General features: G+C 42.5%; 1 protein-coding gene across 1 annotated transcript in view; it reads right to left on the bottom strand.

Annotated features, from left to right (window-relative positions):
* The window catches only part of LOC133537415 (uncharacterized), an 89955-nt gene extending 76336 nt beyond the window's left edge, over positions 1 to 13619 (bottom strand). Inside the window, exons 1-9 of the mRNA XM_061878422.1 lie at positions 13536 to 13619; positions 12072 to 12301; positions 4715 to 4863; positions 1131 to 1259; positions 898 to 1059; positions 692 to 821; positions 494 to 627; positions 267 to 423; positions 72 to 175 (exon numbers count right to left, since the gene is read on the bottom strand). Coding sequence (XP_061734406.1) covers positions 72 to 175; positions 267 to 423; positions 494 to 627; positions 692 to 821; positions 898 to 1059; positions 1131 to 1259; positions 4715 to 4863; positions 12072 to 12301; positions 13536 to 13604 — 1264 coding nt within the window. The 5' untranslated portion in view covers positions 13605 to 13619. The remainder of the gene's footprint in view (positions 1 to 71; positions 176 to 266; positions 424 to 493; positions 628 to 691; positions 822 to 897; positions 1060 to 1130; positions 1260 to 4714; positions 4864 to 12071; positions 12302 to 13535) is intronic.
* Between the last annotated feature and the right edge of the window lie 3716 nt (positions 13620 to 17335).

Here is a 17335-nt window from a genome sequence, read left to right as displayed (position 1 = left end):
CTCTGTATTTGAGTTTGACACCCCTGGTCTAAATAATTGCCGACTAATTGATCTACTCTTGCAACGCTTACCATCTTTATAAACGGCAGCATTAATTGTGGTGTTGAGTCCGGGAAAGTCCTGAATGATATATTTTGGGTAACCAAAGTCCATCACTTTTCTGTTTTCATTGTAGCTGCAAAAAAAAAAAAGAAAGAATGAATTAGACTCAATTGGTTTTGATTTGAAACATCTCAACAAGAGCAAAAATAGTGTGCTTGCTTTACCTCCAGTAAATATCATGCATGAAGAAGAGGGTGCGTCCCGTTTTGACAACGTGCACTGCAGCGTCCACATCCTGCACCCAGGCAGGAAACCCAAAATGGCTGAGAGCTCTGGGCTTTCCCTTCAAGACTGAGCTTTTCACCGTCCAGAACATAGACTCTGTCCGGACAGAATCCACATCAGAAAAGACTCATCTTTCAATCAGTGCCAGGTAGTCGAAGATGGTCACCATGAATGAGGTAAGCAGTGGATCTGCGAGGAACCCAGAAGGCGGCGTCAATGCTGCTTTCTATCTTAGGCATGAAGTTGGTGATGGGACCTTCTTTGATACCCAATACTTTATTGTGTTTAATCCATAGATACCTTCAGGAGACGTGTTGGTCAGTTTCTGCCATGTTGGATGACAAAACATGTTCAATCAACGCACCTGTCTGCGAAAAAGATGGTGGCATCCCCGAGTGTGGAGACGGCGTCAAATGTCGCATCAGGAGCACATCTGTTTCGTGTCAGTTCAGGAAATGGCAAATCGGAGGAGTAACTTGCATGGAGGTTTGGCTCTAACACACAATTAGTTCACATCACACTCCAAAAATTTGACTTTCTCAAATATTAAGTAGCTGGCTGAGTTAGTACGATAAAGTGCGTTGATTGTTGAGACGTCTTCTTTTGAGAGTAAGTTGGCTCCTGCTGGAAAGGCCTTGTAAATGGGGTGCATTAGTGAGGAGGGGTGCCTCGAGTGCTTCAGGCCCAAAGCGTGGCCAAATTCATGCGCAGCCACCTCAAAAAGATTCAAACCTGCAGAGGGGAGAGACCATCGCATGTTTCACAATAAGTTACTTTGAAGCAAATAAGAGGATTGCGCTTACCGTCTGCGTCTCCTGCTGTCCAACGCTCATCATCATCAAAGTGTACGTCGCCCCCGACGCCCTGACCCAGACCGAAAGCATGAGCCAACTCACCACCGGATCCGTCGAATGGATAGAGATCGCCGTGTTCTTTGTTATGTAGTCAAGAGCAAAGAAATAAGAGATGATTGAATTTGTGAAGTCCTTTTCTGCAATCAGGTGTGTTAAGTCATTTAGGGCCCGGTGGCAATACCACCTATTGTTTTATTTATTTATTTGAATTAGGACAATACATCAATGCATATTCATCAACATAGAGCAACAATGTAAATATGCCGGCGTTAGCACAATAGCTCGTTTTCATTTGTTGGTTAATACAGTAAACATTTAACAGGTCCATCCATCCATCCATTTTGTACCACTTATTCCCTTTTTGGGGTCATGGGGGGTGCTGGTGCCTATCTCAGCTACAATCGGGCGGAAGGCGGTGTACACCCTGGACAAGTCGCCCCCTCATCGCAGGGCCAACACAGATAGACAGACAACATTCACACTCACATTCACACACTAGGGCCGATTTAGTGTTGCCAATCAACCTATCCCCTGGTGCATGTCTTTGGAGATGGGAGGAAGCCGGAGAACCCGGAGGGGAGGACATGCAAACTCCTCACAGAAACATCCCAGGACTACTCAGGACCTTCGTATTGTGAGGCAGACACAGTAACCCCTCTACCACCGTGAAGCCCCCATTCAACAGGACATGATACAAAATAATACATTAATCACAAGATATTACACAAGCATACCATAAGCACAGACCATGCACAAAAAAAAAAAAAAACATCCATCCATCCATCTTCTTCCGCTTACCTGAGTTTGGGTTGCATAGGGCAGCAGCCTAAGCAGGGAAGCCCAGACTTCCCTCTCCCCAGCCACTTCGTCCAGCTCTTCCCGGGGGATCCCGAGGCGTTCCCAGGCCAGCCGGGAGACATAGTCTTCCCAACGTGTCCTGGGTCTTCCCCGTGGCCTCCTACCGGTTGGACGTGCCCTAAACACCTCTCTAGGGAGGCTTTCGGGTGGCATCCTGACCAGATCCTTGAACCACCTCATCTGGCTCCTCTCGATGTGGAGGAGCAGCGGCTTTACTTTGAGCTCCTCCCGGATGGCAGAGCTTCTCACCCTATCTCTAAGGGAGAGCCCCGCCACACGGCAGTGGAAACTCATTTCGGCCGCTTGTACCCGTGACCCAGATTTCCCTCGCCCGGACGCGGGTCACCGGGGCCCCCCTCTGGAGCCAGTCCCGGAGGCCGGGCTCAGCCCGAGGAGGCAATGTGGGTCACCCCTCCAATGGGCTCACCACCCATAGCAAAGGCCATAAAGGTCGGGTGCGATGTGAGCTGGGCGGCAGCCGAAGGCAGGGCACAAAACAAACAATAAAACAAAAAAACAAGTGAGCAATCTAATCGTGCGTGCATGTCTGATTAGTTTTCTTATCTTCGACTGCTACTAGTGAACAATTGGATTACAAATGACGTAGGGCAGTGTTTTTCAACCACTGTGCCGCGGCACACTAGTGTGCCCGTGAGATACAGTCTGGTGTGCCGTGGGAGATTATCTAATTTCACCTAATTTTTTTTGCAAACCAGTAATTATAGTCTGCAAATTTTGTGTTGTTGTTGAGTGTCGGTGCTGTCTAGAGCTGGGCAGAGTAACCGTGTAATACTCTTCCATATCAGTAAGTGGCCGCCACTAGCTAATTGTGTCACACAGCGGTGAGGGAAGTGTTGTCTTGGTTTATCTGTCTTGTGATTTACGTGTTTTATTTTGAAAAGCTACCCTCTTGTTTCAGACCACGGGCCCTTCCTCTTGTGTCACCAGTCTGACGTCATCCCTGATTCCTGATTGTTTCCACCTGTTCCCCATCCCTCCCACATCCTATTTAAGCTCACTTCTCCGTTTGTCCTTTGCCAGATCGTCTCGTCTATCGTGCCTTTCTAGCGTCCATGTCCATGTCCATGACTAGCTCCTTGTATTGCTCCTGTTTTCCTAGTTACCCTAGTTTTTGCTGTAATTTTGAGTTTACTTTTTCCTCCTTCGAGCGTCCTTGGTAATCCTTCGTCATCCTAATTGGTGACTTTTTGTTTTTCCAAATTTCGAATTTATTGCCTCATTGATTGAGTGATTTTTTTTTGTTTATAGTTAGTGATTACATATAGGTTGTTTTGGTGTTTTTTTCCTACTGTTGGAGCGCTTTTCGTTTATTCTTATTAATATTCTTTTTTTGTTAGAATTTACTTAGATTGGTATTCCTCCTTATTTTTGTGGAGTGATTTTAAGTTGATTGTTTATCCTCTGAATTTTTTTTCCGCGTGTTGATTATTCTTGTGAAAAACTTTTTGCATTGGAGGTAAAAAGTTGTTTCAAAATAAAAGCTTTATTTTTTTGAATTTCTTCTCTGCATCGGGGTCCTCTCCTTACTCCGAGTCGTAACAAATTGCTTTGTAAATGTTGGGAACATCGGTGGGCAGGGTGCAGGTAAAAAGGTGTCTGTTGACTTTGATTTCTATTTTACTGTTTTAATTGATTTTACCCTTTAAAATAGTTTTCAATCATATTTGTTTTTATATTGTTTTTATTGGTTTTATATTTATTTATTTTTTGTTATTATTCAGTCATTGGTGGAGCATAATATATATATATATACTTTTTTTTAAATTTTATTTTATTTATTTATTTATTTTTTTTTTACAATTGTTTTTAACATGGCTGTGCAGCACTTTGGAAACGTTATTGTTGTTTAAATGTGCTATATAAATAAAGTGGATTGGATTGGATTGGATTGGTGAGTGCCCCTAAGAAAAGGCATTGAAGCTTAGAGAAGGCTATGCAGAACGAAACTAAAACTGAACTGGCTACAAAGTAAACAAAAACAGAATGCTGGACGACAGCAAAGACTTACTGTGGAGCAAAGACGGCGTCAACAATGTACATCCGAACATGACACGACGATCAACAATGTCCCGACAAAGAAGGACAAAAACAACTGATATATTATTGATTGCTAAAACAAAGCAGATGCGGGAAATATCACTCAAAGGAAAACATTAAACTGCTACAGGAAAATACCAAAAAAAAGAGAAAAAGACACCATAATTGGAGCGCAAGACAAGAACTAAAACACGACCAGGAAAACAACAACAAACTCAAAATAAGTCACGGCATGATGTGACAGGTGGTGACAGTGATGCATGGTTGGTTATGGATTTAAGTCAAATCCAACAATTGTGACGACTTTTTACTGTCAACTGAGTTTTATTTTTTTAATGATTTTTGCTGGTGGTGTGCCTCTGCATTTTTTTAACGCAAAAGATGTGCCTCGGCTCAAAAATGGTTGAAAAACACTGACTTAGGGAATAAGGAAGGAGGAATAGGCAGAAACTGCGATGAGGTAGGGTGTACACCGCCTTCCGCCCAATTGTAACTGAGATAGGCACCAGTGCCCCCCACGACTCCAAAGGGAATAAGCGGTAGAAAAAGGATGGATGGATGGCATAGGGAGGAAGCCCCAATTGCATGCAGCGTTGTAACAAGAGATGCAAACCCACCATGGCTGAGAAACTCCACCGTGATGTCAGCCTCGCGGATGTCCGAGCGGACAAACGTCAGACCGCTGACTCTGGCCCAAACGCTGAAGGCCGACGCAAGCAAGGAGTGGACGGAGCTGCGAGGCATGTCTCTGGTGTGTCTGCCAATCCTGGAAGTGTACTGCAGCACATTAGCTTCACTTGACGTTTTACTTTACATTATTGTCCACAGAGCTGGCCACACAAGAGACCTGACAGTTTCCAAATTGTGAACCGCCGTTACCCAATACGAGCAGCAATCATGCAGACCCAGACCGTGGTGTTACCACCACCATGCTTGACTGTTGTTAAGACACAATTATCTTAGTACTCGCTCGTGTTACAAGCTATTTAGACAATACTCGGTCCCTCTAGGACAGTGGTTCTTAACCTTGTTTGAGGTACCGAACCCCACCAGTTTCATATGCGCATTCACCGAACCCTTCTTTAGTGAGAAAAAAAAACAAACAATTCAAGACAAAATGATATGTTTTTGTGAACTCTTTAGTATGGGTAACATATTCTAAGAAACAAAGACTTAATTTAGAGTTATTTGAACACTAAGGTAACATATTCTAAGTAATAAAGACTTAATTCAGAGTTATTTCGTTAGGGTCAGGGTTAAAGGGTTAGGGTTATAATAAGGACATGCCGAATAAGGCATTAATAAGTACTTAATAATGCCTAGTTAAGAGTCAATATGTTACTATTTTGCATGTTGATAAAGCAACTGGGGGCTCCACGGTGGCAGAGGGGTTAGTGCGTCTGCCTCACAATACGAAGGTCCTGCAGTCCTGGGTTCAAATCCAGGCTCGGGATCTTTCTGTGTGGAGTTTGCATGTTCACCCCGTGAATGCGTGGGTTCCCTTCCGGGTACTCCGGCTTCCTCCCACCTCCAAAGACATGCACCTGGGGATAGGTTGATTGGCAACACTAAATTGGCCCTAGTGTGTGAATGTGAGTGTGAATGTTGTCTGTCTATCTGTGTTGGCCCTGCGATGAGATGGCGACTTGTCCAGGGTGTACACCGCCTTCCGCCCGATTGTAGCTGAGATAGGCGCCAGCGCCCCCCGCGACCCCAAAAGGGAATAAGCGGTAGAAAATGGATGGATGGATGGAGGGATAAGCAATTGATTAATGCTGAATAGGTTCCCCATACTAAAGTGTTACCATGTTTTTTTATTGGTGCACAAAATGAACCTTGCACGAACATCATGTCACGCCTGTAAATCTGATGTTATGTTTGATAATTTTTTGTTTTGTTTTCTGGACTCTTGTTCCGTTTTTTCACTTCCTGGTTTGTTTTGTTACCATGACAACTTATTGCTTTTCACCTTGCCCTCCCAGTCACGCCCATGCCCTCAGTCCCGCACCTGTTCCTAATTATTCACAGCCACTATTTAAGGCAATTTCTTTCTGTCCATCAGTCTGGGAACATTAACTTTCATTGTGATCTACGACGTTTGCTTCTCATTGCTCCATGCCATTGATCCCCTGCCGCGCACCTTGCTGTTTATGCCTCCCGTTTTTTGTCACAGTAAGTTTTTTGTTGTTACATCGGGGGCGGTACCTCTGGATTGGCAGACCGGGGTGGTGGTTCCTCTCTTTAAGAAGGGGGACCGGAGGGTGTGTTCCAACTATCGTGGGATCACACTCCTCAGCCTTACCGGTAAGGTTTATTCAGGTGTACTGGAGAGGAGGCTACGCCGGATAGTCGAACCTCGGATTCAGGAGGAACAGTGTGGTTTTCGTCCTGGTCGTGGAGCTGTGGACTAGCTCTATACTCTCGGCAGGGTTCTTGAGGGTGCATGGGAGTTTGCCCAACCAGTCTACATGTGCTTTGTGGACTTGGAGAAAGCATTCGACCGTGTCCCTCGGGAAGTCCTGTGGGGAGTGTTCAGAGAGTATGGGGTACCGGACTGTCTTATTATGGCGGTCAGCTCCCTGTATGATCAGTGCCAGAGCTTGGTCCGCATTGCTGGCAGTAAGTCGGACTCGTTTCCAGTGAGGGTTGGACTCCGCCATGGCTGTCCTTTGTCACCGATTCTGTTCATAACTTTTATGGACAGAATTTCTAGGCGAAGTCAAGGCGTTGAGGGGTTCCGGTTTGGTGGCCGCGGGATTAAGTCTCTGCTTTTCGCAGATGATGTGGTCCTGATGGCTTCATCTGACCGGGATCTTCAGCTCTCATTGGATCGGTTCGCAGCCGAGTGTGAAGCGAACGGAATGAGAATCAGCACCTCCAAGTCAGAGTCCATGGTTCTCGCCCGGAAAAAGGTGTAGTGCCATCTCCAGGTTGGGGAGGAGACACTGCCCCAAGTGGAGGAGTTCAAGTACCTAGGAGTCTTGTTCACGAGTGGGGGAAGAGTCGATCGTGAGATCGACAGGCGGATTGGTGCGGCGTCTTCAGTAATGCGGACGTTGTATCGATCCGTTGTGGTGAAGAAGGAGCTGAGCCGGAAGGCAAAGCTCTCAATTTACCGGTCGATCTATGTTCCCATCCTCACCTATGGTCATGAGCTTTGGGTCATGACCGAAAGGATAAGATCACGGGTACAAGCCGCTGCTGCTCCACATCGAGAGGAGGCAGATGAGGTGGCTCGGGCATCTGGTCAGGATGCCACCCGAACGCCTCCCTAGGGAAGTCTTTAGGGCACATCCAACCGGTAGGAGGCCACGGAGAAGACCCAGGACACGCTGGGAAGACTATGTCTCCCGGCTGGCCTGGGAACGCCTCGGGATCCCCCGGGAAGAGCTGGACGAAGTGGCTGGGGAGAGGGAAGTCTGGGCTTCCCTGCTTAGACTGCTGCCCCCGCGACCCGACCTCGGATAAGCGGAAGATGATGGATGGATGGAAGTTTTTTGTTTGTATTTATGCCTTTGATGGTTTCTTTTGTTTGTTTGTAGAAAGTATTGCCATTGTGCTGTTTTCGTTCTAAATTTTAGTCTAGATTATCCGCCATCGAGCGCGCTTTTTGTTTTGCCTTTATTATTGTATTTTGAGTATAAATAATTAAAACTATGTACCTGAATTATCGCCTGGCTCGTCCTGTAATCCCTCTGCGTCGAAGGAGCACACACAATCCAAGTCCAAGCTTGACACATCACCTTGTTTAAACAACTAAACCAACACAGTGCATAAACTCACAACAAATTTCACGCCTGCAAATCAGTCAGCTGTTGCCGTATTCGTAATATGCCGATAAGGAGAAGTTTTTATTTACACGATGAGTCGGGTGTGTTTTGACCTACGCCGAACCCCTGAGGCCGACTCACCGAACTCCTAAGGTTCGACCGAACCCAGGTTAAGAACCACTGCTCCAGGATTTTGCAGATTCAACCAATCCCCGCAAGTTATTGTCTAAAGCCCACAACTCTCCCACACTTTTTGGCGTTACAAAAAGCGCCATTTTCACCAATCAAATTGGTTTAACCCCAATGCATCAAAGTCAAATTACGGTATCTATGGCCCCCCGGATGATATTCGATTAGAATTAGAACCGGTCGACGGGCCACAGCCGCCTGCTGCTGTTTTGCACGCACCAATACTCCATCAGTGACCCAAGGACCCTCAAGTCATACAAATGGGGTCCCACAGTAAAATCTTTGGCATCCCACTTTTTTGTAACCGTTTTAAAAACAAATGATAAATGTATGCATTATCCTGTAATATCTCACATTCTATATTGTGTTTTGGAAAAATATTGTCATAAACGTTAATTAATTCATTTAAAAAATATACTACAAAAGAAAACAATTTTTTCGCATATGTAAATGTATTCAGTTATAAACATTCATTCACTTTCTTCTTTCCTTCATGGATCTAAACTTTACTGTTGCCGGTATTTTTTTCTATATTTTTATTGTAATATTTTCAGAATATGTTTGTTCTATTTTGGCCAACTTAAGAGAAAGAAAACAATCTGAAGTTGTTGTTTTTTTTGGTTTTTGTTTTTTTAATGCCATGATTTTAATAATCCGGCCCCCGTGTGCGCGAATTTTCCTCCATGCGGCTCCTGAGCTAAAATGACTTTAAAATGAGAACCCTGGTTTAACCCTAACGCGCACATCAACTGTCTAATCAAAACGTATGATTGTTTATTGTGCCGACAAAGCATAAACAGCAACGTATAACAATGTATTATTCTTTTATTGGTCAAACGACATTATGGTCATTACCTTAGACATACTTTTGGTCCTCTGGGTAATGTAATATATATAAACCTTGACTTTGTATTTTACATGTATTTGTGTATTTACAGTGGGGCAAAAAAGTATTTAGTCGGCCACCGATTGTGCAAGTTCTCCCACTTAAAATTACAGAGGTCTGTAATTTTCATCATAGGTACATTTCAACTGTGAGAGACAGAATGTGAAAAAAAAATCGAGGAATTCACATTGTAGGAATTTTAAAGAATTTATTTGTAAATTATGGTGCAAAATGAGTATTTGATTAACCATTCAAAGCTCTCACTGATGGAAGGAGGTTTTGGCTCAAAATCTCACGATACATGGCCCCATTCATTCTTTCCTTAACACGGATCAATCGTCCTGTCCCCTTAGCAGAAAAACAGCCCCAATGCATGATGTTTCCACCCCCATGCTTCACAGTAGGTTTGGTGTTCTTGGGATGCAACTCAGTATTCTTCTTCCTCCAAACACGACGAGTTGAGTTTATACCAAAATGGATACATGGATGTTACAGCAGAGGATTGGGAGAATGTCATGTGGTCAGATGAAAACAAAATAGAACTTTTCTTCCCAAGAACACCATACCTACTGTGAAGCATCGGGGTGAAAACATCATGCTTTGGGGCTGTTTTTCTGCTAAGGGGACAGGACGATTGATCCGTGTTAAGGAAAGAATGAATGGGGGCATGTATCGTGAGATTTTGAGCCAAAACCTCCTTCCATCAGTGAGAGCTTTGAATGCTTGACCAAATACTTATTTTCCACCATAATTTACAAATAAATTATTTAAAATTCCTACAATGTGAATTCCTGGATTTTTTTTTCACATTCTGTCTCTCACAGTTGAAGTGTACCTATGATGAAAATTACAGACCTCTGTCATCATTTTAAGTGGGAGAACTTGCACAATCGGTGGCTGACTAAATACTTTTTTGCCCCACTGTATTTAACCTTTACTTACCCAGGGTAAAGCAATTAAGAACAGATTTATAATTTGCAATGCTGACCTAACAATAAGGCAACATTCACGTGTTAGAGATGTTAAAGTGTGATGATTATTTCTCATCCTTTACATTTACCAACAAAAATGGCCGCGAAAGATCGCTCACAACAGTTCAGGAATTCCCTCAACGTGTGGGGTAAATGTGTTGGAACATAAATGTTTAGGATGGACAAAGGCTTCAAGTGTAAAACAAACATGGAGAATGTTTGCAGACAGAGGACAACAAGGTGGGGCGGTATAACTCGGTTGGTAGAGTGGAGCTGCCAGCAACTTGAGGGTTCCAGGTTCGATCCCCGCTTCCGCCATCCTAGTCACTGTCGTTGTGTCCTTGGGCAAGACACTTTACCCACCTGCTCCCAGTGCCACCCACACTGATTTAAATGTAACTTAGATATTGGGTTTTACAATGTAAAGCACTTTGAGTCACTAGAGAAAAGTGCTATATAAATATTCACTTCACAAGGAAACCTTTGGTGTTTTTTTACATGATTATAATGAATTACCGTATTTCCTTGAATTGCCGCAGGGTATATAGTATGCGCCTGTCTTGAATTACTGCCGGGTCAAACTCGCTTTGCAAAATAATTAGCGCATGCTTAGTATTACCGCCTGTCAAACTCGTGACGTCACGAGTGACACTTCCCCTGTCATCATTTTCAAAATGGAGGAGGCTGATTTCCATACCGGTAATTTGAAATGGCATAAAGGTGAGAAGATTAAGAGCTATTCAGTAGGATTTAAGGTCCAAGCTTACATCACACTCACATTTTTACTGCATGCCTTTGGTAAGTGCCGAAGTTAGAAGAGGTTTTAAAATAATTAGCGCATGCTTACTTTTACCGAATGCCTCTGGTAAGCGCAGGAGAGAGAAGAGGTTTTAAATTAATTTGCGCCCCAGCGGCAATTCAAGGAAATGCGGTATTATCACTATTTGTTACAATTAGATCAGTACATCTATTTGGTAGAAGATGGATGGATGGATGGATAGAACAATGCAGTAATTTTACAAAGTATGTGCTTTTACTGCCATCTACTGTCTACTTTTAGGTCTGTGGTGTAGAGCAAGTAAAACATCAACAGACTATTTGTTTTCCAGTGTTTGTTAAAATGTGCTTTTTGAGATTAAGGTTACAAGGAACACTTAAAAATAAATTCTTAACAATCTTACTTAACAAATTCATAACATCACAAGTTGATTCAATGTTATTGAAAAAGAATCTCAGCTTTCTGGGGGGGAAAAAAACAACAGAATTATGTTGTGTTTTAGTTTTATCCTGCCTTCTCCTCTTTTTCTGCACCTGTGTAATCAGTGTTTCATCCTCGGCAAGTGGCAGACCTTGTGGCACACCTGCTCTCAATTAGCCCGACAGTATTTAGGCTAGTCACTGACAGCGTGGCGCAGTGGGAGAGTGGCCGTGCGCAACCCGAGGGTCCCTGGTTCAAATCCCACCTAGTACCAACCTCGTCACGTCCGTTGTGTCCTGAGCAAGACACTTCACCCTTGCTCCTGATGGGTGCTGGTTGGCGCCTTGCATGGCAGCTCCCTCCATCAGTGTGTGAATGTGTGTGTGAATGGGTAAATGTGGAAGTAGTGTCAAAGTGCTTTGAGTACCTTGAAGGTAGAAAAGCGCTATACAACTACAAACCATTTATTTACCCATTTATTTAGTCCTGAATTCCCTAATGCTTTCTCTGCTTATTTCCCAGCCTCCCTGAGTTAAAGGGAATTCACTCGTTGGACTCTTGCCCTGCTCAGTGCGCCCTGGCCATTTCTCCGGCCGACCTCTGAGGAACCTATTTTTGTCCAGATTACATGGTGTGCGCTTCCGCCCCATCGCCCTTAGTTAACCCTTTTTGTCTCATTAAATTTGGCATCATTTGTAATTCCACCTCGTCTCCCGTCTCTGCATCCTGAGACCACCCTCCCAGACCAAGACCTTAACAAATTTGGGCTTTTTAGGTCACAACAATAAAAAAAATAATTAAGGCTAGCAACATCCTGGAGGGACTAATCAATTACTGTGTGTTGACACATTTTCAGTAGGCTACGCAAGCTGTACAAAGGCAACTCTAAAGTATGTCCAAGTATCACTTCTATAGGAGTGTCCCTTGAGACTATGTCATGTGGTACAAATGTGAGAGTACCTGTACGTGATGACCGTCTTGTTCAATTGTGTCGAGGGGAAGTGAGCGCCGTACTCTTCCAGATCTGGAACGCCACAGCGAGGACTCTTCATCACTTGCAGAGTCTGACGATCGAGCACACCTGTTGCATTGAGGCCGAAGAACGTCTGCATGTCTTTCAGCTTGGACCCAACGGACATGGATTCCGGAGGCTGCTCATCTCGCCGCCTGTAGTAGCGCTTGAGGTATTCCTACGTGTGCATCAACACATTAAAGGCCTACTGAAACCCACTACTACCGACCACGCGGTCTGATAGTTTATATATCAATGATTAAATATTAACATTGCAACACATGCCAATACGGCCGGTTTAGTTTACTAAATTACAATTTTAAATTTCCCGCGGAGTTTCTTGTTTAAAACGTTGCGGAATGATGACTCGTATGATGAAGCGTGTTTGTGACGTCTTGGGTTGTAGCGGACATGTTAGCCCAGCACCACACACGGCTAAAAGTGATCTCTTTTCATGGCATGATTACACAGTAATTTGGACATTTGTGTTGCTGAATCTTTTGCAATTTGTTCAATTAATAATGGAGACTATAAATAAGAATGCTGTTGGTGGAAAGCGGTGGATTGCAGCTGTCTTTAGCACCGAAACACAGTAGGTGTTTCTTTGTTTGTTGTGAAGCTTTAACACAGAGCGGTCAAACGAACATGTTTATCTACGTCAACCAGCAAGTTTTTGGATGGGAAAATTGTGATATTAAGTCGGCACTTACCGGAGACTTGAGTGGAATATGCAACCTCCTCCTGCAGCTCAAAAAGGCAGCTGTGATCTTGGCTCCTCAGCTTCTTTTAGAGACACTGGCATTCACCGCAGCCATCCGACTTTCAGGTATGACTTTACAATCTCACTAAAACACTATTAAAACAATAAGCAGATAAGGGATCTTCCAGAATTATCTTAGTAAATGTGTCTAATTACATCTGAAACAGTCCCAGTGCTGCCGCCTGGAGCCGTCGCCTTTTTTTTTTTTTTTTTTTTGGTGCTTCACTCTAACTTTCCTCATCCACGAATCTTTCATCCTCGCTCAAATTAATGGGGGAAATTGTCGCTTTCTCGGTCCGAATAGCTCTTGCTGCTGGAGGCTATGATTGTAAACGATGTGAGGAGCCCTACAACCAGTGACGTCACGCGCACATCGTCTGCTACTTCCGGCACAGGCAAGGCTTTTTTATTAGCGACCAAAAGTTGCAAACTTTATCGTCGATGTTCTCTACTAAATCTCTTCGGCAAAAATATGGCAATATTGCGAAATGATCAACTATCATACATAGAATGGACCTGCTATCCCCGTTTAAATAAGAAATTCTCATCTCAGTAGGCCTTCAAAGTCCAATTCATATGTTGCATTATAAAACTAAATGCTTTTTAAAAAGTCTCCATGCATCCCTGTCTCATGCATCTTCACTCCACTTACTGTGGCCAAGGTCACGTCTGGAGAACCCGCTCCCCCGGGCAAGGGTGCCGTGAGACCAAGAGCGGCCATGAGCGAGAGTAAGAGGCAGCAGGAAAGCATCGTGACGCGCATTGAGGATGCAAGATGTCCTTAATGAAGCTTTTAAAAGCTTCTGTGATGCCACTTGCAACGAGGGAGGAGCTGGTAAAGCCAAGAAGCCAGGGCGAGGATGAGGATTGAATGCGACAGGTTTGTACATGATGATTATATCTGTTAAATATAATATAATTAACCTGATCTTTTGCTCTTGTGCAGGGATATAGAATGCCAGAACAGTCTGATGCAAAAGGATTCTCCCAAAATAGGCCGATCCAAAAGCCCAGTAGGGAGCTTATCAACCTTTATCATGACTTTAGTCCACAATTAAGGTTGGCCTCATTGTGGCCCTGTATGATAGACATTCTTCCGCATGGCAATTTGAGCTATGCCAGCATACTTTTGGAAGGCTTTTCTTTCATTCTGGTTTCACGGTCTGCGGTACAAAAGATGCAGTGAAGTCGTTTTTAAACATAAAAGTTTGTTTGGTTCTCACCAGCGTAGTGAATCCAACAAAAATGAAACCCACAGTTTCTAAACTTAACATGATACAATTGCCCAGGCACGTTATATCTCAGCTAGTCACTTTAATTCAGAACTGGGAAAATTAAGGCCCGGGGGCCACATGCGGCCCGTTAAGCTTTTCAAACTGGCCCGTCGGACATTCCCAAACCATTTTTTTTTAGATCTTTAGGATTGAAACTGTCGCTGCCATTATGATGTGCAGTGATGTTTTCGAATGACTGTAAGTCTTCAACTATACCAAGTATTGCAATGGTTGGAATCTGCGCTTTTGCATGATATACTAGTTACTAGGGGTGTGGGGGGAAATCGATTCGAATACGAATCGAATCGAATACGTTGTGCGATTCAGATTTGATTCTCATTTTTTTTTTAAATCGATATTTTTTTTTCATCAATCCAACAAACCACTACACAGCAATACCATAACAATGCAATCCAATTCCAAAACCAAACCTGACCCAGCAACACTTAGAACTGCAATAAACAGAGCAATTGAGAGGAGACACAAACACCACACAGAACAAACCCAAAGTAGTGAAACAAAAATGAATATTATCAACAACAGTATCAATATTAGTTATAATTTCAGCATAGCAGTGATTAAAAATCCCTCATTGACATTATCATTAGACATTTATAAAAATTAAAAAAAGAACAATAGTGTCACAGTGGCTTACACTTGCATCGCATCTCATAAGCTTGACAACACACTGTGTCCAATGTTTTCACAAAGATAAAATAAGTCATATTTTTGGTTCGTTTAATAGTTAAAACAAATTTACATTTTTGCAATCAGTTGATAAAACATTGTCCTTTACAATTGTAAAAGTTTTTTTTTTTTTTTAAATCTACTACTCTGCTTGCATGTCAGCAGACTGGGGTTGATTCTGCTGAAATCCTATGTATTGAATGAATATTGAATCGGAAAAATATCGTTTTTGAATCGAGAATTTAATCGAAAAAAATCGATATATTATCGAATCGTGAACCCAACATTTGATATAGTTGATACAGCCCTACTAGTAACTATGGTATTGTAATTATTTACTATGGTCAACTAATTAGTTTCTATGGTAATCTAAGTCAGTGGTTCTCAAATGGGAGTACGCCTACCCCTGGGGGTACTTGAAGGTATGCCAAGGGGTACGTGAGATTTAAAAAAAATATTTGAATAATATTTCAACAAAATATGAATGTAAGTTAATAAACTGAAAAGAAATGCAACAATGCAATATTCAGTGTTGACAGCTAGATTTTTTTTGTGGACATGTTCCATAAATATTGATGTTAAAGATTTCTTTTTTTGTGAAGAAATGTTTAGAATTAAGTTCATGAATCCAGATGGATCTCTATTACAATCCCCAAAGAGGGCACTTTAAGTTGATGATTACTTCTATGTGAAGAAATCTTTATTTATAATTGAATCACTTGTTTATTTCTCAACAAGTTTTTAGTAATTTTTATATATTTTTTTCCAAATAGTTCAAGAAAGACCACTACAAATGAGCAATATTTTGCACTGTTATACAATTTAATGAATCAGAAACTGATGACATAGTGCTGTATTTTACTTCTTTATCTCTTTTTTTCAACCAAAAATGCTTTGCTCTGATTAGGGGGTACTTGAATTTAAAAAATGTTCACGGGGGTACATCACTGAAAAAAGGTTGAGAACCACTGATCTAAGTCACAGCAGCTCAGATGAGGCACCGAGCAGTGTGGGCGTAGTTTGTTTCCACAGAGTGTTTCCACAGCCTGAATTGCGGGTGTCAGGGACAGACGAGGAAAGAGATTTTTACAACAAAGTTCTAAAGCTCATCAGATATATCAGATTGTAGGTGTTTTTTTTTTACCTTTCGCGTTCATATTTCACTGTTTTTGTTGCATTTTTGTTGCGTTTCGCTTCATTGTAAAATATGTGGATGGAGAGGAGGTGTTCCGTTCATATGTTGTCAATATTCAGTGTTTTATCGTTCATAGTTGATATCGTAAATCCTACATTATTGTCACGTACTTTCTGGGTGCCTCATTCAGTAGAACATTTTTAATTAAATTCTGTTTTTAAAGGCGGTCTGTTTTTAGCATAATCAGACATTATTGTCAGGTTTTGTATCTGTGTTCCTAAAAATAGATAAGCCAGCCCCAAGATACATTTGTTTCTCTAAATTTGGCCCTGACAGGCCTGCTCTAATTCTTCTCATATTTACAGAATGTTACTATTATCTGTAATCCTATTTCACGATATGTTTATTATTTCTATAGTTATCTTATATATCGTATCCGGTGTCATGTCTTGTGATCATGTTTTGTTTAGTTATTTTCTGTTTTTTTTTAAGACTCTTTTAGTTCCTGTTTGTGCACCTCCCTGACTTTGTTTTGGTTGCCATGGTTGCAAATTATGTTCACCTGTCTCTAATTAGTGTTCGGCCGCTCACCTGCTACCCGAACACTAATCAGAGGCATTATTTAAGCCTGCCATTGCCGGTCAGTCGGCCTGGCGTCATTGTTCTTTTCATGCTCTGTTCATGCTAGTTTTTTTTCACCTCATAGTTCATGCTGCTCGTTTCACGTCACAGTGGGTGTTTTTTTTTTTTTGGTTTCATGTCCATAGTCTAAGTTGTTTTTTGTTTCCATAAGCTAAGTTTGTGTCGCCGCCTTGTGCGCGTCTTTTGTTGGTGCTAGCGGGGTGTATAATGTAGGCTGGAAGAGTCAGGGTTGCATGGGATTCTGGGTATTTGTTATGTTGTGTTACAGTGCGGATGTTTTCCCGAAATGTGTTTTTATTCTTGTTTGGTGTGGGTTCACAGTGTGGCGCATATTTGTGACAGTGTTAAAGTTGTTTATATCACAACCCTCAATGTGACCTTTATGGCTATTGAATAAGAATGCCTTCCAGTCGCATGTGTGCGTCTGCAGAAGCTACACACAACACGTAACCTGACTAGTTAAATGTCTGTACTAGTTGTGGAGGGCACTAAAGACATAAGAGCACGCCCTTATTTTTTTTTATTGGGTTATACTCACCAGACGACCAAGGGAATAGTCACTCTGTAACCCGCGAGTCTCGACGAATTGTATGCATGATGCTAATAAGTGGCATTCATATAAAACTCACTGGCCGCACTAACAGCAAATCTTCATATTTAATTGCGGGCCGCGTGTCTGAGACCCCTGGTTTATACATAGCACAAAGCAAAAAA

Source organism: Nerophis ophidion, linkage group LG18 (genome assembly GCF_033978795.1).
Source record: "Nerophis ophidion isolate RoL-2023_Sa linkage group LG18, RoL_Noph_v1.0, whole genome shotgun sequence".
NCBI classification, from domain to species: Eukaryota; Metazoa; Chordata; class Actinopteri; order Syngnathiformes; family Syngnathidae; genus Nerophis; species Nerophis ophidion.
This window is presented reverse-complemented; position numbering and strand designations above follow the sequence as displayed.